The following is a 24,442-nucleotide window of genomic DNA, read 5'->3' on the forward strand; positions in this document are numbered from 1 at the left end:
GTTGTGAGCGAACCGTCAATCTGGTGTAAGTATGATTTGACAAGCGGTCGCTCACTAGAGGCGAACTGCAACCCAAAGTGTCATTTTTATTATCGGGTTTGGAAGTCGGCAACTCGAGCTGTCCAAGCCGGTCCATGGATCAGACCACACTCTGCAGTCTTCACTGCCCACACGCATCACTGAACCTTGGCTGCACAGACAACACTTGAAGCAAAAAAAAATCTTTTTTTTTGGGGTGTTTTTATTCTTTAATCCTTTTGGACAAAAAAAAAAGAAATTTTCACAAAAAAACTCAAACAATTACCTTTTATTTTGTACGTCTGTCCCTGTTGAATAATAATATTGAAAATATATATTTTTTTAAATGTGATTCTTAAATGTATTACATTTTTTTACAGTACATCTTGTCTCTCAAAATAAATAAACTACATAAAAAAAACACCTTGTAATGAAGTGTCTCCATATCATGTTTCAACCATACTTCTAATAGTCACCACTTAAACCAGACATGGGCAAATTTGGCCCAGGCGCCAAATGCAGCCCTTTAGCTGTATTTATGTTGCCCTCCTGGAGTCAGAGTAAAACTATAAAACTGACATTGTTGTTGTCTCAGACATTTTTGTCTTGTGCTTTGTTCATTATGATGCAACTGAAACATAACTTTCTCGTTTGACTATTTTTCGTAATTGTTCATCTCTTCCGCTGAATATTTTATGAGTATTTTATGTCCCTTAAAACACATCAGAATTGAAAATAGATTTTGAAATATGTGACGGAATGGAACGTGGTTTAAAATAAATAACAATAAACAACAAACCAACATTTACTGTGTATTTTTATACACATTTTTTTTACCCCTCAGGTGGTTCAATTCCACGACACTAGATTATGCCAATAAAGACATCTCTACCTGAAATTCTACTTCTCCACTTCCTTTCTTATAAAGTGTCTTTAAACGCATCGCCTCCATCTCATCACGTCTCAAGCAAACGCAGCAAAGTCAACACACTAATCATCAACAATTACAAGTGTCACGTGTTAAACAAGCACATAAGCCTGTGCGCTGAAAGAGCGATGTCAAACACCAGAGCCCCCCGACGCTCACTCAAGTGTGCTAAATCCACACACAATGTGAAAAGGGAAACAGCTGAGATTCCTAGCTAAACAGCCCGCCGGAGCCACGGGGGGTCCTCAACCTTACACATTAACAGCGTGCCTCTGAACTTTGTCTCTCTCCACAAACACTGTCAGCGCAAAAGATTATTGCCAATCCGCACAAAGCTACCAAACACCGCAGAGGGATCAATAACACAAACAGTTGAGTGAAAGCACCAGGTCAGAAACAAGAGGCAATTTGGGGCGGGGGGGGGTTCAATCCTTCGCCCACAGAATGTTGCCTCGTGTTTCCAACTATTGATAGCAGCGGCTGAACAGCGGTTTACAACTTTTCCAAAACCACAGCAGAGACGTTATGTAATGTTAAAGCGAGAGGGTTAACTGCAGGACACAAACAAAAGTACTGAACTTCCTTAAGCTGTGTGCTCAACAGACACTGAACGTGTTCGCACAAGGGCAGCACACACACACACACACTTCCTCAAAGTGGCCCATGTGCGTCCACTCATCCTGGTTAAAGGGTGTGTTGGTGAGAGCGAGTTGGCACTGATCAGTGAGAGAAAATGAATAAAAGAGAGCGAGGAGACCCCCAGATTGAACCCGGCCCAAATCTCTCTCACTCTCTCCTTATATGGCAGTTTAATGTGTGTGTGTGTGTGTGTGTGTGTGTGTGTGTAGCTCAGAGCGATTAGATCAGCGAATTCACCCCGAGCAGACCCAAACTACACGCTCTTTTGTTTCATTCTCTGAAGGATCCCCACTTCAAAAGCAGTAGGAAGAAGCAACTTAGAAGGAGTAAAAGGAAGAAGAGGAGATGACATCGCAACGTGATGTGGCAGGGGACAGAAATAACCCGCACGGACGACCATCTTGGAATGGAAGGAATCACAGGAAGCAGGAAAATTCTCCTCCTTTCATTTATTTACTTTTCGGTCGTTTCATTTTCCCCGTCCCCTGACTGCACCGGCCCACTTCCCAGAAGGTTCTGGCTCCGGCCCAGTTTGCTGGAATGTAGGAATCCAGGTAGCATTCGCCCTCATGTAAGAGTACAGGCACATAATGCAGGAGAGATGAACACACACGCACAGCACTCCTCCAAATACACAAAGCAGAGCTATGCGACTGTGTGGGTAATCAGGTTTACATAAAGAAGAGAAGCTCCATTAAAGTTAGAGGTCAGACTGAGGGATGGAAATATCGCCGTTGAAATGTTTATCATGGCTTCCTTCACAGTTCATAAATTCCTTCTGAAAGGCTTGCTGGGTTTTCAGTTCGAACGCCACTTGCAGAAGACAGACAAAAAAAAAACCATGAGATGATCATGTTCCATGTTCATGTCGTGACGTAATGTCAAGGCTTAAGGAATTTTGGATGAGTGTCCAGTGTTTTATGCAACAAAGACAGTGTTGAAAATCAGACACAGGCAGAAAGATTTGGTGCTTTTTTTGGTGTATAATAACACTTTAAAATGGGACTACACTATAACCAAGGTCTACTGTTCCAGTCACTGAAGTAGTTCCACCAAAATCTGTGTCAAAAAGTTTTGTAATAAAATAGTAAAAAATATCAATCGACGCTCAAACATTGTATGCAGATATGATGCTTAGTCGCCTTAGCCTTGATACTAGCACCCTGGCACTTCATGTCGACTTCCACGTGAGTGAAGCGCAACTGGATCAAACTGATAACTAGTCAGGCCCATGAACCGCACCTGTTTCCATGTTTTGTTCTTAGCAACTAGCCAAAGCTGGCGTGACTCCTTAAAGAGGCAGACTGCAGGAGAGAGTGAAGTCCTGAAGTCTGTAACAAACTAAGTAACTCAGTCCTGTAACTAAACCTAAAAAAATGTATTCCACCACAGTGGTTTGACAAAGAACTAAAATGTGATCCTCCAGAAGTGTTTAAAATAAACAGCACTGTGGCAGCCATGTACATCAAGTACCAAAAACATACATGTCACACACACGTTACCACTCACTGTCTTTTTTTAATCATTAGTGTATTGTGTATCGAGTATCAACATTAAGTTTGCAACTTCAGGGTCGCGCCAACCGTAGATCACAATAATACTAAGATAAAGAGGAGGCAGCAGTGTCGCGTGCTTTGGTTCTTCCCACAAAAATAGACAGAGATTAACCCAGGCTATTAGCTAGAGAGGCGTCTGGACAGGACGTCCACGACGGGGACCCTCTAAACTGGAAAACGTAAAGAAATTATATGCCCTTTTTTTTCAGCAGGATGCCCTAAATTTCTGATCATTACTGCCTGCACAGTGCCTTAACTGTAATGCCATCACGCCGTTTTCCACGTCATGCCAGTCGGTCGCAGTCGGTGAAGGTTGACGCGGTATGGAAGTTGCGCAGTTATCGATGGGAAGAAAACGCAGGTGAGTTTTGAAACTTCAGACATTGTTGACATAACTACTGGCATCCTCTCCACCTCGAAAACCAAATAATCCAAATATCAGGGTAAAAAAAAGGAAATAAAAGTAGGATGAAGCCAAAGTAAAAAATGAAAAAAAGAATCCTTCAGTTAATCAGGTATTCTATTTTAAGCAGTGTATTTAAATATCTCAAATAAATGAAGGAAAATAATGAAAACGCACAATGTAAGTTTTATATTAATATCAATAGGAAGTACATGATGATTCACAGAAAAACATTCATAGTTCTAAAGCTGAACACTTTTTAATGGTGATCTCTCAAAAACAGCAGTACTTTGAGCAATAGCTAATATTTAAATATCTGAAACTAGTGCTGTATTTCATTTTCTGATCTGGATGAGCTGTGGACTTGCAGGTGGAACTTTCACTTGGGAACTTCACTCCAACTTTATCAGAGAATGTCTAATACGAAGTATACATTTGATGAGACTGAAAATGCATGACCACGTTGTCATCCTTGTAAACTGGCTTTTTTTTGCCTTCTTCCTGGCTCGAGACAGCCTTGCTAATTCGCTGGTCACTGTGAACTTGGAGTGAATCAAACTCCAGCATATTAAGTCATCTCTCACTTGTCGATGTAAAAAAAACACGAAGGGAGGAAACAGAGAGTGATAAGAGTTATCGTGTTATTTCAGTAATTTCCATAAATCAGAGCTCCGGTTTATCACCCGTGTGGAGAGCAACCAGCGGGAGGAAAACAAGGTAGACGGCAGCAATTCTGAATGACTCTTTGAAAGATTGCCATCTTGTGTCTAATCATAATCCTCCCTCTTTCCCTTATCATGTCATTCTCCTTCCCTCCATGTCAAGAGGGAGACAGAGACAAGAAAGTTTGTTTTTCCACAGAGAACAACATTCCCAGGCCTCGGCCATTCCTCCATCTATAAATAGAGCTCAAGTTCACACATGCATCCACAAGAGCACACACACCAAATTAACTTCACCGCACCAACATAACCAGCCCAGGAAGCACAAAATTCACTGCGTAATTTCAATCTGACAGCTTGAACACACACTCAAGAAAAGCCCCTCCCACTTCACCATGAACAAACCTCCCGCCAGCCCAGTCATTGGGAAAATAAGATCCACTTCCATGTAACGTGTTGCTAGTTCAGGATTTATGTTTGGTAGTACGGAGGGGAGACAGCTGAGGGATGAGAGGTCAGAAGGTCGCAAGTTGACTCGCCGGCTTTCCGCCTATGAAGGCATAATTTATAGTTGCATGACTGCCGTAAGATGTCGAAAAACCCAGAAACGGACTGAAAGATTACTGGCCCAGCAGGAGCCAGATTGACTTGGAAACATCTGCATATATATCTGACTGAACATTTGGACACGAAAAACAATAAGATATATATATCTATATAGATATAGATATATATACATATATATATCTATAGATATATATAGATATATATACATATATATATACACAAAGAAAATGAGGACTGACCTTGAGTTCCGGATAAGGTTTGAGCAAAAAAATTACTCATTCATCAAAATTAAGATGAGGGTGAGAGTTTATTGGGTTGGCTATAAATAGAATAAATTCTGACTGAATAGAAATGAATTCTAAAAAACTATCTAAAAAAATACAACCAGAAAAAAAGTGGAAATGAAAACAATATTTAAGGGATATAAGTAAGGAATACTGTAAAGACTGTTCTGATTTCAATCATGAATGGAGGCTTTTACAAAACACAAAACTCATAATCAGATATTGAATGCTTATGTATTTTTATTTTCTGTATTCTTATTCTAACATTCAGCTTGTTGGGACAGTCACAGGTCCACACATATAGGAGCAACCTAATGTTGTTGGGGTGGAGAACCCTATATTTTTCCAACTCACACAGCTGAGAGTCTCCGGAGTTGCAAAGAAACACTTGTTCGGGGAATGTTTAAACATTTCAGAGTTGTTGCCCCAACAACCATCATGGCACTCACACACAGACGTTCTATTCTACTTAATGAACTATTGTTTCTGCACTGCTTTGGGAGAGGAACACAAGACACAATTCCTTGGCACATGAGGAGCAATTCTGTGTGTATGGTCCACTTACTGGAGGAATGTAACAGTCATTTAGGTCATCACAAGATGAAGGGTTCAGCTTGGGGCTGTATCCAAGTTTAGCTTTTAAACCAGTATGCAGTATCAGGGCTCATCACCAGGGGAGCAAGGCAATAACTTATCAAGACGGGTTTTAGATCAGTGGTGGGTTGTGAAGCCTTTATTTCATCATTAAACTGTTATATTGTGTTGAATATGAAGTTTAAACTGCATTTTTTTCTAGAATATAAGAGGTAAAGTTCTTTTTTTTTTCTTGATTCGGGTCACCCCTTGTCGCTAAGGGGTGATGGTGGGTCCCAAAGTCAGACCACTGGAGAACTGCATGTTCCTATGTTTCTAGTATCAGCTTGCCATCAGTGCACATAGAGTAGATTCCCTCCTCATCTAAGTTGCTCAACACAAACCCACTATTTTGTGTGCAGAGTGCAGCAGGCTTTGCCCCCAATTGCTTCCACAAAAAGTCGGGATTAACTGTCTTCAGTGTGGAACGTGGATGCTTTCTAAATATGGGCAAAAGTCTAGTCAAAAAAAGGCTTGTGTTATTTAAATACAAGTCTGATTCATTTCATACAAGGTCAAAATTTAAAACACACTCCAGGTTTCTCCTTGAAAACCTTCCCCATCGTTGCCATTTATAGTCAGCACATGTTAAAAGAGTAGTGACTGATGAGGTTTCATGAAACAGTGCCCAAATTTTTGAAACTCGGAAGGTGGCGCTCTACTGAAAATACTGTGAGGTTTCATTCAAACCTCAGTTCAAGCCCACAGATTAAAAAGCATACTGTGCTAGTGGGACCTGGAAAGTAGGACACTGTTTCATGAAGCCTCATCAACCCATGACTAGTAAAGAATCTTCTGAAATACTGAAGCGGACCACTGCAGTCTAGTGGCAGGAGGAGTCTAGTGAGGTTGTCACCTCACAGGTCTACCTTCACAGGAGAATTAAAATGACGGGTAATGTTAGTTTCCAGGGCCTTGACACTTGTGAACCAGAACAATAGCTCTGAAGCCTTGAACTGTAATTCTTCAGGGATGCTATTGGCACTGTCTGGTCATGCGTTCACATCTCATAAAGGGATTTTAGGCCTCCAGTTAGTTTAAGGTGATCCAAACTAGCCAGAAAACAATAAAAAAAGGCCTTTTACATCGGCGTGGCTTTGTGCTTGGTTCCAGTCCCAGGACACACTTTTGATTGTGCCAGTGTGTCAGACAGGGAAAAAACTGTTTCAGAGCCTGAAAAGTTGGTTCACAGCTGGAACCCACAAAAGTTGCTTCAAGCTTGCAAACAGTGATGTCATCAGTGGGCGTGTCATATTGAACGGTCATGTCTTCAAAAGATACTTGTGACATACTTCGACATGATCGTCTTTGATGTTGTGAGTTGTGATTGTGGGATGAAAACAAACACATTCAGTAAAGCAACAAACTTTTCCAGAATTTCTGTGCTGTTGTTTAGTTCTGCATACGCTTGATAGCACCTTAACAATTGAGTTCCACTTAACTCGTATGAACGCCAGCGGGTTCGATAGAAAGCTCTATGGTTCTGGGAATCCATAACGCCAATGGTTCCAGAACCATAACCGTGCCAATGTGAAAGGCCTCACAGTTGGTCCTCACTAGTGAAGGGGCGTTTAAAAAGAGACACCTTTCTATCATTGAGTTAAAATTCACAACAATTACAAGATGAAAAGTTCACGCAGCACATGTGGACCCTGAAACACAACTTCTCCAAATGAAAGGACGGTAGTAAACAAGAACCACCTGCAGCACAGACCAATATAACTGCAGTTACTTCAAACAATGTGCGCGAGCCCAGAGCCATAAGAATTACCCAGAGAGCTCAGGAGCAGCTGCGTCCCAACTCAAAGCCAGGTGCGAGGACAAGACGGCAGACCAGAACCTGGAAGAGCAGACGGCGTGATGAAAACAAACTAATCTGCAGTGGACTGGAAAGTTAGAGCAACTTGGGTTTGTTCGTATTTTGTCTTAATGTCACAGAAGATGTGTTGAAAACCAGGATAAATCCAGGTTCATTTTTCACATTCCGTTGTGCGGACTGTCTTGACTGTGTCATTAGTCAAATCCTGTGGTCAGAGGACAGTTGCGGATGGATCTGCCATCCTCTGCCAGGCGCACAAACACAGAAAGCCCAGAGACTTTTGTGGCTAAAGGGCTGTTCGCTCGTTCAATAAGATCCAGATGTGAGCTCAGTGGGAGAGGGGATAAAAATAGCGAGAGGTGAGGGAGACAGAAAGGGAAGGCAGGTTCCAACGGGACACCAGGAGCAGCAGACAGACGGGGAAACAAACATCTCAGCAGGGAACGGTGGACGACATACCAACATTAGAGGACGGACTGAACAAAAAAGGTGTGGAAGAAATGCCACTTTGCCTCGTCGCACAAACCGCCGTGAGGTCACCGCATTCCTTCGGCAACACACACACACACACGCCCCACACGCGGTTGTCAGGGACGACCGAGTGACCTCATGAGCAAGGCCGTCATCTTTCATGACTGAAGCAAATTAATCTTTGTCAAATACACCCATGCGATTGAAGTCACGTGCATGGATATGTGTGCGCAACGGTCAAAGAAACGCTGCCTCCCCAAAACCCACTTCCTGCCCTGCCCTCTCAATGAAGACAATTATGGTTTCTAGCTCTAACAGGGGAAAACGCTCCTTAAAAGGCAGAGTCCACATTGTTTTCACTTCTGCACACATTTTTCACATTATATCAAATGCAGATATAAGGAATGTGTTTTCGTCTGTGCATCAAGGCGAAGCCGAGTCATTTATTATCCTTATGGTTTGGCTTGACAAGAAAGCGCGCAGTGGCTGGAGCGCCGCAGCATTGATTACAGATTGGAAAGAGAAGGATCGAAAACAAATCTGGAATTCACTTCGCTTGAGCTGGTTGAATGGAATCGCTGTAATTCGTTTTGCGATCACAGACGACAGATGTACAGTCAAATTACTGACTGCGGAAACAGCAGAACTCAAGTGGCACAGCATACAGTTACAGTATGTTTCATCGTCATGCAAAAATCATTACATGTTTATCTTTAAATACAATAGTTAACTCAGTCTAGAGATGAGTAATTCAATGTTTCACACTCTCCACAACTGTCACACGCCGACGACAGCTGTCAAACAGGGCCATGTGCTTATCAAATTTATCGTGAGACGCAGAATTGTCATTGTGGAGACTGCTTTTGCCGATATAACTCAGTTCACAATGAGTATGGAGCAGCTCATGTAAGGTCAAGACGAAGTCTGAGCCATCCAGCATCTAAACTAAGGAGGGCAATTTATCTGACCGACGAACGAGCTGAGCTAAAAGACACCTCTCTCAATGTCGCGTTGCAGGGTGGTAAATCTCAGCTCAGGTACACAAGTACTCAACTGTTCAGTTTTAATTTCACTTTACATTGCAGTAGGAAAAGAAAAATAGTAGTACTGGATGGTACGGTGTAAGGTTAACGGAGAAAACAATTCAGATCAAATTGTGCAGGAAGTGATGGTGAAAGATGCATCCTGTAATTCTCAACCATTCAGTTAGCAGTTCTAACGGTTGTAAACACATGTTGATACATTTTTCAATATTTAAGAGCTCACGAATGGACCAGACACAAAAGGCACAAGTTTCGTGGAAGGCAGAATTCCAGCAGGGTGTTTTGCCTCTCACTTGAGCGAGGGGGTCCATCATTCAGAGAAGGCTCAGAGTAGAACAGCGAGTGGAGAAATGAATTGGGAACATCTGCCACAGTGTTTGGGGCTTTTTATGAGCAAAAAAAGAGAGTCAAAAAAACATATCTACATGACCAGTGTTTCAACCTTCAGCATGACGGCGGAATGGTCCTTCAACAATACCATATCAGACGCAGACAACTGAAATGGCAACAGTCGATTTCAATGACTATGAGAGAACAAAACTGATGCCTTACTGTCCATTGAAGAGTAAAGAAGGACAACATTGTTTTGGGAGTCTGACCCGATTGCACACAGCCCCCCTCTGGCTGTCACTGCCTGATGGGAACTGAGGAAAAAAAAATCAGGCATACCTTCGGATGGACACACTCCCTCACAATCTGGGAGTAAATTGGAGTCATCATCATTAACTGTTATTATGCCATAATGGCCGTTATAATTGAAAACAATTTCTAAAGTGAATGAATGAAAGCAAGCATAAAAACCCAGCTCAGAGACAGATGTCTGTCAAAGGACAATGTATTGGCTTAGAGTCTTAAAATGTGTTCCACCAATAGCAAGGTCACAAGGAGCAACTATGTTAATGGTGCAGAAGAATTCGTATTTTCAAATGTTCTTTATTGGTCTAATCTATAGAAGAAAGTGGCGGCTGTGTAACCAGAGCCAATGGTTGTTGGCTTGGAATGAGCTCCAGCCTCTTGTGGAGAAGGAAAGTATCTTGCAATGGTTCATAAGGAAGACGGATGAGCTCGACAGAGCGTCAGTGCGACATCCTTCTGAAGGTTCGGTTGTGTTGCTACTCTCAGCTATAGAGCCTTGCTTCAGGTAGCAATTGAATTGTGTCTGGAATTTCCCTTTGTTGACAGGATGAGGTCATCCTGGAGACACCAAGAGTAGAACCACTCTTCCGACACATTGGGTCACGAGCCTAAGCGGGAGGTCCGGGTTTCTTTGCTCAAGTTGCTGCCCCTGCAACCGTGTCTCAGATCAGGCTAGAGTTTCTTTTCCAGATAATACACTGATAAAGTCTAGAGTAAATTCACAGTAAACAAATAAAGTCTGCTCTCAAACATCCCGAGATGCTTCCCGTCATCCTTTATCTTAATGATAGATTACAGACTGGCGTGACGTGGCTGCTCTAAATTTGGAGTCTGCCGCAGCTTGTTGACTCGCACTTCGTCTCCATATGAATTAAAAAGCCACAACACAGACGGGAGCAGTGTTGAAGGATGGGAATTGATACGGAGACAGACAATGCCATGGGTGGAGAGAGACAGGAAACTTGGTAAGGGGTAGAGAGGTGTGTGGCTCAGACTCATCTTTCATGAAACATACTTTGTATTGAAACTAGGAACAACGTACAATTATGTTGCACTAGTTTCATTGCAGTAGAGGTGAGTGGAGGTTGCATACTTAATAATACTTTGATCTCGTGAGATTTCATTTTTAAAAAGAGACCATCATTCTAAAGCCATGGCGATGCATCACACTTGTTTACATGTTGCGGAAACTCTGCGTGACAATAAAATACAGAATTATCGGGTTTTCACATACTTCCATGAGTTCTTCAAGTTGGTATCACTGTTCACCAATACATCCACCAGGGGGGCGCAGACCAGAATGAGAAGTTTATGACACAAAAACAAACATGGCGACTAGAAGTATTGACCATTTACCTCTTGCACGAAAGACAAAACAGCGGACGGTGGCATAGTACAAGGCAGTGGTCAGTGAGGCCGTTATATAGCCAATGAAGGAGATACGTATCAGCAACAATGCCCCCACGGTTTTGCTCGAGGCAGAGCACGGACACAAGGCTCCACCGTATTCAGATCCCCATATAACGTTGAGAGTAAATGGGAATTAACAACACCAGGACAATTGTCATGTATATATCTGAGCTCTTATGTGCTTCATTGCTCTCAAGACTGCACAAAAAGCCAGCTAATACTCGACACAAAAGATAAAATGCATTTGTTTCTGTAGCCACAACCACATGGAAAACCAGATTAAATAACAATAAGTAATTGTTGGACTAATGACCAGTCTCCAGGGGACAACAACACAAGCTCTTTAGTCCAAACCACTGAACCCATCAGTTCTTAAACCTTGTTCACACAACGAAACACAGAAAACCACCTGCCTGTGAAGCCACGTTTCCTGACGCCGCGTCTCTTCTCCAAACATTCCCATCTTCACCCTGAGCCTTGATCCGAGACCCCAATAGCCAATCAGCAGCGGCGCTCCGTGACTTCCAGTGTCTCCCGTTTTGGCGAGTTTTTCTCAGCTGGCAACTGGAGCAGGAGCCAAACCTACGTACTGATGCCATGAAGGGGTGAGAGAAACCCGGGGAAGACGATCCAGGAAGACTGTGGATTATTGCTACGGTCATGATTCCCTCCTTGACTTGACAAAAGAGGAGTCAGAGAATCAGAATGAAGGGTCCACTCAGCCCACACTCCGAGACAAAACACTGCGCAAGTGTGTGTCCATCCACGCTGTCAACTATGGCTTCCACAGTCGGCCCTTTGTGCGCTGGAGCAGACAATATATTGATGTGTTATGGACAAGCACACTTGGACAAGCATCGAATGAAACGTCATGGTTCTTTGAAGCATCCTTTCAACAAGTTGAATTGAAAATACACCGTCACTTTTAACAATCTAAGCCCTTCAGAAGTTCAAGAGGAATCAACGCAAGTCTCAAAGTTGACATCATTTTATACTCATCTATTTATAAGTCATGTACAACCCCTGCCATTCTAGGATTGGTGACAAATATGAGAAACCATCAGTCAATGATCTATCCCCGCCCCTCTGAATGGCCTAAATATGAACCATATCAACACAAAATGAACAACTAACATAGTTCAAACTAATGGCTGCATTCCTCTTGAAATATATTTGTCACCATTTAAATAAGGAAATGCCAGTGTGAAATATCAATGACAGAGGACTGTCGAAATGTTGTCGAGTCAGCAACATCACACTTGTCATGAATTCACCTTAAAATCCGATGGTTGTTTTCCTCCAGTGTACTGTATTTGAAATAACAGGTTTGCCTGCAAACAGCCCATCATCATGCACCCTCAGCCCAAATCAGAGGTTTTAACCCTTTAACTGCCAGCGCAGCCAAATGGGAGTAACTCACAGGTCAGAAATTAGATATAGATTTGACAGGCAATGAGAAAGTGCGCTACAAAATTACCGTGGATAGATTGTAAATATGCGCTCCGGTAATTTCATTTGGCTCCTGCGCAAGGAGATTCCACGAATATCTTCTTTTACTCGGACAAAGTGACTGTATAAAAAAGGATTTCATTAGAGAGTTTAAGTTTAAGAGATGAAAGAAAAGCAATTCGACCCACGTCGGTTGAAACCAGCGAGACGCACTCCTCCTGCTTTTATAGTAATTTACTAACCTCAGGACATTTTTCCTCGCACAAAGGCTGGTATCGGTTACTCATTTGAATGAGATCATTCTTGGGAAGCATTATACCTCCCAGGCAGTTGGCTACTTGCCATACTTAAAAAAAAAAAAAAAAAAGTTCACCACCAAAGAAGCTCCATAAAGTGAGTATCAGTCATTTGAGTGAATCTGTTTTTTTAAACGCAGGACAATAGTTTCTATTTAATGGAGTGATTCTTGATTCACAGTTGAAAATCAACAAACAGTTGGGTTATAAATTTTGTATTATTTACACACGAAAAAAATGAATTATTTATTTTTCATTATTTCATAATTTTAAATTTTAAATCATATATTATAAATTATAAAATTCTTCCTGGTTATGGATATCGGGTTTTCTGAAGATTTTTTTAATGCTGCGAGGATTAAAAAATTATATAAGATAGAATAAAATAAGATGAAAATTAATGTGTTTATCGGAAAATACAGGAAGGTTAATCATGAAAAAATGATTTAAGTAAATTAAAATTAACATTTTAAATGAAAGAAAGAAAAAAAGCAATGTAATTCAATTAGCTTTTTAAAAACAATTTTGGGGGGACATAGAAATAGAAGATGAAATATCCCCATCTTTTTTTTACAATCCTAATGTAAAAAAAAAACAGAACATAAAACTTTTAAAAGCTGGTCTGCAGTGGCATGGATAAGGTTGAGCGCCTCCAAGTCTGAGACGATGGTTCCTTTCACACATCAAGGGGGTAGTCTGGGCTTCTTCACTTCAGCTGCTGCCCCCACGACCCTAATATTCAGAGATCTAGAAATCCTTCATCGCATAGGAGACATCATCTAACTCCATCAATATTAGTTCAAGGATTAAGCGGGTATTTGAGCCCAGACACAACTGTATCACAACAAACTTGTGTTCCACCAGTAGCGCTGCAGCCGTCCAAACAAATTAAATAAATCATCAGCACATGGGTTTCTCTGTCCATGTGGACAGCAGATGTCAAACCCGGAGAGAAAACAAGACGGGTAGTGAGGAGAAGACCCCTCCTGAGATGCACCACGGCTCTGACACATGACCCCAGTTTCCAGCCGCTTAGGGACGCGTGTGAAACTGGAATCTGGGGCTTCACAGATGCAGCGAGGCACTCGCTGCAGCCCAAGGAAAAGCTGAAGTAGCAGCTTTGCTAGAAAGCGCTGCTTCAGAGGAGACTTCCCTTACATAAGCAAAGGGCTCTGTAATTAGTCTGGGTGGATCCACGCCGCCTGAGAGCAGAGGGGCGGGACACAAGAGCTACCACGACAGACACGCGTACACAAGGTGGTGGAGAAGTCTCAATGGACAACAAGACCTCATCTTCCCTTGGCGGGTAAATGAAGCAACTGCACCTATCGCCTCCTCAGCAGCCACTTTCTCACACACTGTTTCCCACTGGGAGAAACCAAATGGTGCCTCTTCGGACACTTCAGTCCAGTTAGAAGCCACATTTCTTAAATCCTAATCCTAAAGAATTAACAAAAAAAAGTGGGGGAAAAAAAATATTACTCAAAATCGACAAGAGAAATTAGTCAAAACGATTTCATTGAAAATAACCTTTTCATTTTATTTGTCTACATTTGTAAATTCTGAAAGAAAATGATGTGTTTCGTGTATACACACAGCATGGATCTTTATCTATGTATCTTTAGAATTAAAGCCCTGTTCCAATATATCTAACGTACGTTTTAAATTTCTCAATTTCTAATGTACAATGGTTGAATAGTTTCCATGCCACCTTCTGATGACATTTGTGGTAGTTCTCATAAACAAAAAATACTCTTGCAGCACTGACTACTTACTGAACACTTCACTGTCTCCTGTCACAGTATACAACTAGCACGTTAGGTAGACTGGCCTCAAATAACCAACTGAAATGAGATTGTTTTATGATGCAGGGACACGGCATAAAATAGCGTCTGCATTGCTTCATGTTGCACTGACTCAATGCGGCTGTGACTGATAAGTGATTTTAATACAGCTCTAAACACAGTCTATTTTTGAACTCAAACTATGAAGGCTTAATATTAAATCATCTTGCACTGAGACTTCAGTGAAGTGGGAAACTTAACAGAAGTTTAATTTGTCTCAGTTAGAATGTCTTGACAAGCCACCTTCTTGTGAGGGCATTTTGCTTTGTGAGGACATTTGTACCCGTGTCCTCACAAGGTTTCAAGGGTTAAAACGTCAGTAAAAGTAGTTTATGATAATAGGGTGTGCGGGTGGTTAAGTTTAGGGTGAGAGGCTGGGGAAAGCATTAGGTCAATTAGAGGTCCCCACGATAATAGCAAAACGTGTGTGTGTGTGTGTGTGTGTAGGCATGACGGATGGAGGTCAGGACTCTTCACTCTTTCACTTCATAAATCCGGTCTCCTCTGGGACTTTATCTACATAGGAACAGAAACCACAGCAAACACTCGCAAACTGCTGCAGTCCACTTTTTTTTCACGCTGCAGTCTCATCATATCAGAGAAATCATTCAATATTTTAAGTTAATAACCATCACAAACCCACTCTGTTCCTCAGTTGTGAAATTTAAATTCAACTATGTGAACCATATAACGTATAAAATATAAAAGCATGGTGTTGATGGACAACTCTCTGCTGTGTAGCATGGGAATACCAGAGGGATGGGAGAGAAGTGGATGCAGGTCTTCCACTCTGAGCGTGCTCTAAAGAATGTTTATACTCTTAATATTTATAGCATACTTCGTTTCACCAGGCCACCCAGGAGTTATTGAAATACTTGGCCTATTTTTACTTCACCTCTTCTCTTCAGATAAGCAAATGCAGCGAAAGCTTGGACTCTGAAGTCAAAAGTGAGCATTTCAAATCAAACAGTTTTAACTGTAGGGTTTGTTGCTTTGAGGGCAGCGTTCTTTCAAAGGAGACTTCAAAGCCAAGTGAAAGGACACAGACGCGGGATGCTGTGTGGTGTGCACCATCTTTCTGAGGTGCAAAGGTCAACAAAGGTCTTGGAGAGGAAGCTGGGGGCGTTAAAAGGGCACCAGAGTTCTAAGAGGGAAAGATCATCAAAGTTTGAACATGGAATTTGTGTTGTCAAAGGCACACTCAAGACTGAAATATGCCTTTTTAGAAAATGTAACTAGTAAACATGACAGTGTGCAATGGAGATACAAATATTTCAACCATTTGATCTCAGCAAATAACATTATACAATTTAGTCAACAAAAATAGAGAATTCTATTTAAGATGTTTCACAAATCAATTCAATTATTTAGTTGTTCGAATAGAAGAAAATAAAAAAAATGATTATAAAGTTCTTATATCCTACATATATGTCTTATATCCTATAAACTTAAATGGTATATTTAAACAACAAAAACAGGTATTTGACGCATTTACTAAGAGACAATGTAATATCAAATACAAAGAGGCAATATGGCGTTAAAATACAACCTGTTCGATTCACAATGCAAAAAGAGTAAGTTGGTTCCACTGCTAACTTTTGTCACAACTGGCTCCAGACAAACTAAGCGACATGCAGTCACTTGCCCAACGTCTGTCGCTGGTGATGGGATTATGAGGCTTCATGAAACAGTGTCTTCGCATTCATAGCCCACTAGATGGCACTGTCGGTTAATCATTTTGCGAACTGAGGACGCAACCTGCTCGGCTCTGAAAATATGGACACCGTTTCATGAAGCCTCATCAGCCCATCACTATCTGTCACTGCAAACTCAAACCACTTTGAAACTAAAAAGGAAACTTTTCTCCTTCTTAGGTACAAGCTTACTAGTCACATGCGTAAGCGGTAGCCATGTCGCGTGTCATGTGTGTGCGTGTTAATCTTTTTGTGAAGGAAACGGGTGGTGGGGAAATCTATGGAAGCTCTGAAGGTCAAAAGAAAGGTCAAATATCTAGCAAAAGCCTAATAGAACAGTTTTGATGACATCACCAACATTATCTTTTGGAAGTAGGCTTTGCATACTTTTTTTAGAAGCATCATTGCATTAGCAAAGCAGTTTAGAGACACCTCAGGTTCAAAAAGTCTGAGGGTCAAATGGCATAGATGCTCAACAGCAAATGAGGGAGTAGCAACAGACGGTATTGTTGGGAAAGAAGTGAGCTTCTAGTTATGCAATGTAAGTGCACTTTTCTTGCTGGAAATGACCACACTTTAACTAATGCACATGCTTCCTATATTTCTATACTGACATGTCAACTGTCATTGCAAAACACTTCCACACCAATTAGGAAGCATGTCAAACCACAGTACTTTTGTCTTGTTGTCGCAATTATCTTGACAAAAGCGCACAAAGGTTTTTGCCAACATTTCCAACCAACTGGCGTCATCCTTGCAATCGCTGTTTAAAACCTGGCAGCTGGGCTCCAGGACTGAATCGCAATTTTCTCCTTGTACCTCACATTCCTTCCCTCCGCCACCATCTCATTCTTGGGCTGAGTCAGTTCTATTTTAATCGTAATACTTCCTAAGCCGGCAAAACTTTCCAACTGTCTACCTGAAATTGGGCTCGCTGGGCCAAGACAAGCGATATGACCTCACTTGAGCACAATGTTCCAGAGACGAAAAAGGAACTACATGACAAAATTAGTGCCGACTACAGACGAACTGGACGCAAGAAATGACAGATAGATGAGACTATTCTACGCCGTATTACCAATGATGGGGAAAGAAAAGACGCAAGAGAGTCTCTGGTGGAAACTTTCTTTGCTACATTCTGGCAGGAAAGGAAGCATTTGTCCAGAGTCAACGCACCAGTGCAGAACAGCTTGCTGGCAAAACTCCAGCTTTGAACCAGAACATAAACAGCATATATTTGTGTTAGCAGGAAATCTGGGTGTAATACACACATGTATCGAGGCATCGGCGCCGCACAAGCCAACTGGACATCATCAAACACTTTCAGTTACCACAACAACTTCCTACTTCCTGATAACTATTTCCTTCTGTGCTGAGATGGCCAGCCACAGGAGGATGTGACAAAAGAGGCGCCTGGAATTGACCCAACAAGCGAGGAAACTGAGAGCAAAGGAACGTCTTGAAGGACTTATCCCATTTATAGCTCACTAGCTTTTTTTGCAGGGCTCTGTTCATGATCATTATGTAAATGCAGGAGATTTTCTCAGGGAGCTTTGTCAATAATAGGTTTGGAGACGTTAATAAACTTATTGGATTATCACTCTTTGTGGTCATATTTCTGGCGCCTGAACAATCAATAACAGATTAAACAAATACGGAGACAAACGCTCCAGGCCTCGGCTCACTACCCAACGCTCCTTGTCTGAGCTTTGTTTAGCAGAGCTATTAACGTCGTCGGATGTTTATCCAAGGAGTCCAGCCAAATCAATCCAGAACCTTCCAAATAGCCACACAGCACTTTCAGAACTACAGTCAGGTTCAAAGCGTTTGATGTTGAAACAGAGCCCATTTCTTAACCCGTGAAAACCTTCACTGCGCAGCTGGTTGGTGAATTAGATTTATAATTGGTCATATTCCTAGCATCAATGTCATGAATATATACATTCAATTTAACTGCTTTGGACAGCAGGTGTCAGGAGTGTTCCAAAACTCACACAGCAAACTGTGTGCTGCTGATCTCAGAGTCAAGATGGATTTATGAGGCTCATGAAACAGTGTCCTCCTATTCAGAGGCCACTAGATGGCACTGTCTGCTCTAAAATCTTTGGAACCATCGCAATGCAATCTCACATCATTTTTTAACAGAAAGCCCCATCTACTGGGCTGTGACACAAGGGACACTGTTTCATGAAGCCTCATTGGCCCATCACTGGATCCAGAGGGTAATCCAGAACACTTTACTTTGCTAGTCCAAAAATCAACATTTGCTGATCATTTCACTGAAATTCGTTCTCAAGTTCTAAGTACTTTTGCTCACAAACCAACAGATAAACAGGACAGTCACATTACACAGTTACACAGATGTGCGTAAGGACAGAGCAAAATGTTGATGCATTTGGGCTCTAAAACATTTTAGAGTCCAAATGACACAAATGCGTTTTAGCGGCTTTCTCACTCATAAAAACGATGGTGAACCAGAATTGACATGGAAAAGTAGCGAACCATCCATTATGAGATTTAAAAAGTCTTGACTCACCACTTTTGGTTTGGTCCTCTCTGCTGTGGGAGTCGACGGTGTCTCCTCTGTTGTCTTTTTCTCAGCCGGCGCTGTTGTGTTTTGATCAGTCGGCCCCTCTGATGGTGTCGATGGAGCTCCATCTCTGTCGTGTGAAGGCCCTGGGCCCTCACTATCGGGTTCTGGTTCAGGGCTGCCCATGAGGAAATATTTTTGGGTCACATCCTCCAGGGAAGGAGCCTCGTCGGCTGATGGTTTAACTAGGATGGAAGGTACTCCAGGATAACCTTCCTTGGTAGAAAAGGGATGCACTGGCGGGGAGATGGGTAGGAAAGCAGCGGGCTCGCTGGCATGGCGTACATGCTTAGGTCTAGTTTTGGACTTGTGAGGAGGAGGCGGTAGAGGAGGTGTGAGGTCATTAGGGTCACTGTTATGGTCCTGCTCATCTAAACCAAACTCTGGCGGTTCGAATGGATCCTCGTGAGGAAAGAAGTGAGCTAGTCTAGTTGGGCGCTTCCTGCCAGGTCGACGGACCATTCTAGGAGACAAGACCTCGGCAAGCTTGAAGTCAAAGTTGAACCTCCTTGATTCTTTTTCTTCTTTACCTCTGCTTACTGCTTCTGTCTCCGCATGGCTTCCAGAGTGCGGGTCGCTCTCCGACTGCGACCGCTGTTTTTTAGTGTTCCCATGTTGACAGTGATTCAAATGTGTAGGCAGCATTAGCTGACTCTCCGTCTCCACCCGGTCCTCCCTCTGCTCATTCAGTATTGGCTCGCTGATGGAGGGTGGGATCTGACCTGTTTGATCGAGTTCACTGACCGGCTCGCTGCTGCCTGACTCGCCTTTTAAATGAGTCTCAGCCTTCGAAAGCAAAGGCGCATCGCTACGCCGACTAGGGTCGCTGAAGGACTTCTTCTTGTGAGTTTTGCCGTTGGCGTGATCATCTACCATCAGTCTGTCCATCGCGCCGGGCTCAGCGACGATACTCCTGATGACACCACTGTAGTCATTGATGCCATCGTCTCGATGTCCGCCATCACTGTATCCCGACAGGTCACTTGACACACTGCCCTTGTACTCGGGTAACGTTGCCTCAGCGGATGACTCCGAGGTGGCGCCCCCTTTTACATTTAGTGACCCTAACAAGTTGCTGTCCACAGAGGAAAAATGGCAATTCCCTTCTTGAGGCACGGAGCAGAAGCGCTGAGGCATGGGATCGCTGAGCGAGCGGTACACTGTGGACTCCCCATTTCCGACAGCTCCCATTGTTGACTCTGCATCACTGTTGTTACTGAAATCAGAGCCCATGTTGTTATTGCCAGGAGGGGAAAACTTTCGCCTCCGTCGCGCAGCGCTTGGTGTCCCAGAGGCCTCCCCTCCCCCTGTCATAGCTGTCGACCCCAGGACCCCGCAGGTCATCGAGGAAGTCTCCTCCTCAGCATTAATCATTCCGATGGAGGTTGACTCATCAACACTGTCGTTCTCAGCAATCCGAGCAGCGTGTGCGGACGAGACGTCAAATTCATTTGAAGAGTTGCAACCGCTCTTCTTGCTGTCCCGTCCCTCCTCCTCACAGAGTTCCTTGCTGTGCAGAGCAGACTGTTTCCACGCGGTGACGGGCTGTCCCAGCACATCCCAGGTGATTTGTGACCCCATATTAGCGGACGATGACCCCAAGATAAACCTCTCACAGAGGTCACTGGGAATAGTTTCCGGCTCTGTTACGATCCCTTCATCTGTTAAACTCGATTCGTGTCCAGAAAGTTCATCCCCGGTTCGGTCGTAGAACACACTTTCCTGCAAGTCCTTCAGCGTCTCTCCACGGTGTGTTTTTGCACTCTTGGTTTCCTGACTGTTCAGCTTCTTCAAGTGTATACTTTGTCCATCCCTCTCACTCTCCCTGGTCTCTCTCTCCCTCACATGTTTATCCTCGTCCTCTGTGTTCCTTGACTCAGCCTTTTGATCAGCCTCGGTGTCGCTCCTGTTTTCATTTGCTTCGATACAAGGGCCAGTAGCCATCATGGAAATATGTTTCAAGTCATTCACAGATCTCATCTCAATATCTTCATCTTCATCTCTACTACTCATCTGGCAGATATCTTGTATCACCTGCCTCGCCTCCTGTACATACCTCTCCTGCAACGGAGTGGGCATCACTTCCTCCTCGTCATCATCATCGTCGTACCCGTAATTCCTCAACCTTTGCCCTCTTCTGACTCTCAAGTCACCTCCATCACTTTCTACTTCTCGCTCAGATACAGACACCCTCCCTCCATTCAACTCTCCGCCCAAATCTAGTTGCTGCTCGGAGGAGCTTCTCTTGGTGGTGCCACTGCTTAAGTAACAACGCACCGGTGTTGCGGGTTTCCCTGAATACGTGAAGGACTTAGCCCGACGCAGCGTGGCTGTGAGGTCTTTCAGGGATGGTCGGCGCCCAGACGCGGGAGGAGTCCCGGCCTGAGCGTGTGTCGAACCCTCCACAGAACCTGTTGAATCTCCCTCGCTTGCTTTCCGAACTTTGAGGTCAGACAAGTCGGACTTTATGAAGTTCAACAGCGTCATTGTTTCTGATGCGATATCCGGGTTAGACATGGATATTCTTTTCTCACACTTATTGTGGACACCTGTGGGGTTTTTTTCAGTCTCAGTGTCACCTGCTTTCCTGCAGGAAACAGGAGGAGTCATAGCAGGCACAATTCTGGGGACCACTCTGACCGGGGTTCGAGAGAAGTTATCCCCATGACCAAAGCTAGGGGAGCGATACATTGTAAAGTTCCCATGGTACGTTTTACTCAGCATGGACGTGGACACAGCTTTGCTATTGTTCCTTCCCGCTCCGTCATTCGCAGTCACCTTCGGCGCACTGCGAGTGCTGCCGCTCTGCTCCTCACCTTTGAGCGTCTCAGTGCTTGAGTATTGGCTGCTACAACGTGAGTCCACAGGACTGGCAGCAAACGAGGGGATGTTGACCTTTGACACTCTGGACACACCAGGAAGTGTCTTGGGCGCGAGGGGGGCCGACATACGTTCCCACTGCTGCAGCACTCTGGCTTTGCTGCTGTAACTACATGGCTCTCGTGCAGAATGACTTCGAGACAGTTTGAAGCCAAAGTCTCCTCCTGAACTCCGCTGCCTCTCCAAGTGCTCCATGTTTAACGCTGAATCACACTCGCTGTCTTCCGATTCACTGTTATGATCATTATCTCGGCTGCAGCTCAAACCTGCTCCACTGACCCGTTTCTTCTTTCTCAGAGATCGTCTGCGCACTGACTCTTTGTTCGAGGGCCCTAAAGAACCAGGACTATCATCCTCCGAACCTGAAGACCTGCCAATGAACTTGGAGCCCAACCGGCCATTTTTACTGCGCAAAACAGGGACGCAAGGAATTGCTCCGGCTCTTCTCTTGACGTGCTCCTCCTCTTCGTCGTCTCCGGAGCTGAACCTCCAGCGGGACTTAATCGATGAGGATAATCGGACCGGGGTTTTCACATAGGTGGAGGACGGCACAGTCGCGGAGGAGGTAATGACTTTATCTGGAGCCGGTGCACAGAAGAGGGAGGAGGTGGGGGCCTGCACTCTAGAGGAGCTATGTGAGGAATGTAAACTATCCCTGGGCAGCCCGACCCCCTGTCTAACCCTTCTCTCCCTCACTATGGACTGCGGTACCGGGGAGGAACAGGAGAAGGTGTCTTGATTCAGTAAAGTGGTCCTTAAGGAGGCAGTGGAAGGTTGAAGGTCGGGGTTGTGGGAAGGCACAGACCGGGTTGAACTCTGGACCTTACAGGCAGACTGTGTGTCAGGTCTGTGGTCATCAAGAGAACACAGAGGGCTGGAATCTTTGCGGTCACCAAGCCCTAATGAATCCTCATGTCGAAGGTGGTCAGTCATACCATCACAAAACGTCTCGACAGCCGCACCGTGCTCGTGTAGACTTGGACTAGAAGAGCAGCAGGTGAGCACTTCACAGTGTGGCCGAGGTTTCAGACTCTCACCCAGCTCGCTCTTCGGCTGCGGGGATCTCAGTTGCCTGTCATCAAAAATCTGTCTAATTTTAGTGACACTGGGCCACTTGTCAGGGTTGAGCGGAATAAAGTCAGAGTGATGAAGGCTTCTGTGGGATTTACAGGGTGGAGGAGCCCCTCTGGTAAACACATCATCCTCCTCGTCTGTGGTCACAGTCCTTCTGGTGTCAGCATTGACTTCAGTGTAGTCTCGCTTACCAGAGTTGCTGCTGTCGGGTGACGGGCGAAAAACCCGACTCTCAAGTTTCCTGTCAGAGTCAGAGCCAGAGAAAGAGTCTGTACCAGAGTAAAGCTTTCTGTCCAAGCCGAATCCTTCCTTCAAGTATCCATCCTCGTGCAAAGACTGGCGAGCCGGCGAGGGATCGCCTCTGGTGGGTCTGACGCGGGGAAGAGTGCCGCTCCTGCCCGGCGCTGGAGCACCGTCTCCCGGCGAGGCTGCGTGCGTCTTCTCGCTGCTGAACTTCTCAGTGAGCTGGCGGATCGACGGAGAAATGGAGCAGAGAGGGGTGGAGGAGCTTTTCTTTGGGTCTGCGGTCAGGAGGCCGGCTGAAGTGGTGGCAGAGATTTTGGAAACTTTTCTTGACACACTGACAATTGCAGCCGGCGGCGGCTCTGCTCGGCTGAGCTCCGGCGGGAGAGCGACGCCAGCGGCTTCCAAACCGGCTTTGTTGGCGCTCCAGGAGCCCATTTTTGTAAAAGAAACGCTGCGATACACAGTCGCATTCTTCTTCTCCTCTCTTTCTGCCATTGTTCATGTCTCTCTTTGTTACCACACACACATTTTAACCCCCTCCATAGCAGCTTCCAGCCCACTCCTCTTTCAACTAACTCGGATTAACAGTCTTGTATCAGGGTCCGGTGTCGTCGGAACTTACATGTCGTCGGGGCTGGAGTCGCCTCCGCGGTAGAGAAGTTGTGTTTCTGCGGTGCCAAAACTTTCTCAACCTGCCGTGCAGCGCTACGTTGCCATTGTTGCTCCTCTTCGGTCCGGGTCTTCCGGCCATCACCGGGTCAACGCGACCGCTGTCCGAGTCCACCGTGGAACCCCGCGACTGGTTGTGGCCTTGACTTGTTTTGGCTTGATTTGCTTTTCCCTGACTTGTGTTGTTTTTTGTCCATGTTAATGCCTGAGATAGAGCAGGGGGTGGGCGGGACTACGGCTCTGTCATAGCCCCCACGAGGATTGAGAGGAAAAGCGTTTCCCCCTTATTTCCGACACATTGGGACCTGTGGCTCTATTTTCAGTTCAATTTCAAAGGACCTCAATTGTGTTCAACAGTCTTTAGAGATAAATATAAGCCCTTTACCCAGTGATAAAGCAGTTTTTTTACAAGCTGTCGCCGTAGTTTCTATTGACCAGGAAACAGATTTCCCTGACTTCCAACAGCTTCATTTAGAGCAAGTTCGCTTGTGGGAATCTGCTGCTCTTCCCTTTAATACTGTATTACAAGTCCCCCTACTGGGAGTTACGTGCACTTGCACAAGGACTGCTACTGTCCTTGGACTTCTCCAAATCCATTCACGTCAATGTGAATGAATCTTATTAGTTTAAG

The 24,442-nt window shown here is 44.2% G+C and overlaps 1 protein-coding gene across 1 annotated transcript in view; it reads right to left on the reverse strand.

Annotated features, from left to right (window-relative positions):
• The window catches only part of LOC128763560 (rho guanine nucleotide exchange factor 17-like), a 48,510-nt gene extending 24,493 nt beyond the window's left edge, over window positions 1-24,017 (reverse strand). Inside the window, exon 1 of the mRNA XM_053872474.1 lies at window positions 18,889-24,017. Within this exon, the coding sequence (XP_053728449.1) occupies window positions 18,889-23,637 (4,749 nt within the window). The 5' untranslated portion in view covers window positions 23,638-24,017. The remainder of the gene's footprint in view (window positions 1-18,888) is intronic.
• Between the last annotated feature and the right edge of the window lie 425 nt (window positions 24,018-24,442).

Source organism: Synchiropus splendidus, chromosome 8 (genome assembly GCF_027744825.2).
Source record: "Synchiropus splendidus isolate RoL2022-P1 chromosome 8, RoL_Sspl_1.0, whole genome shotgun sequence".
Lineage (NCBI taxonomy): Eukaryota > Metazoa > Chordata > Actinopteri > Syngnathiformes > Callionymidae > Synchiropus > Synchiropus splendidus.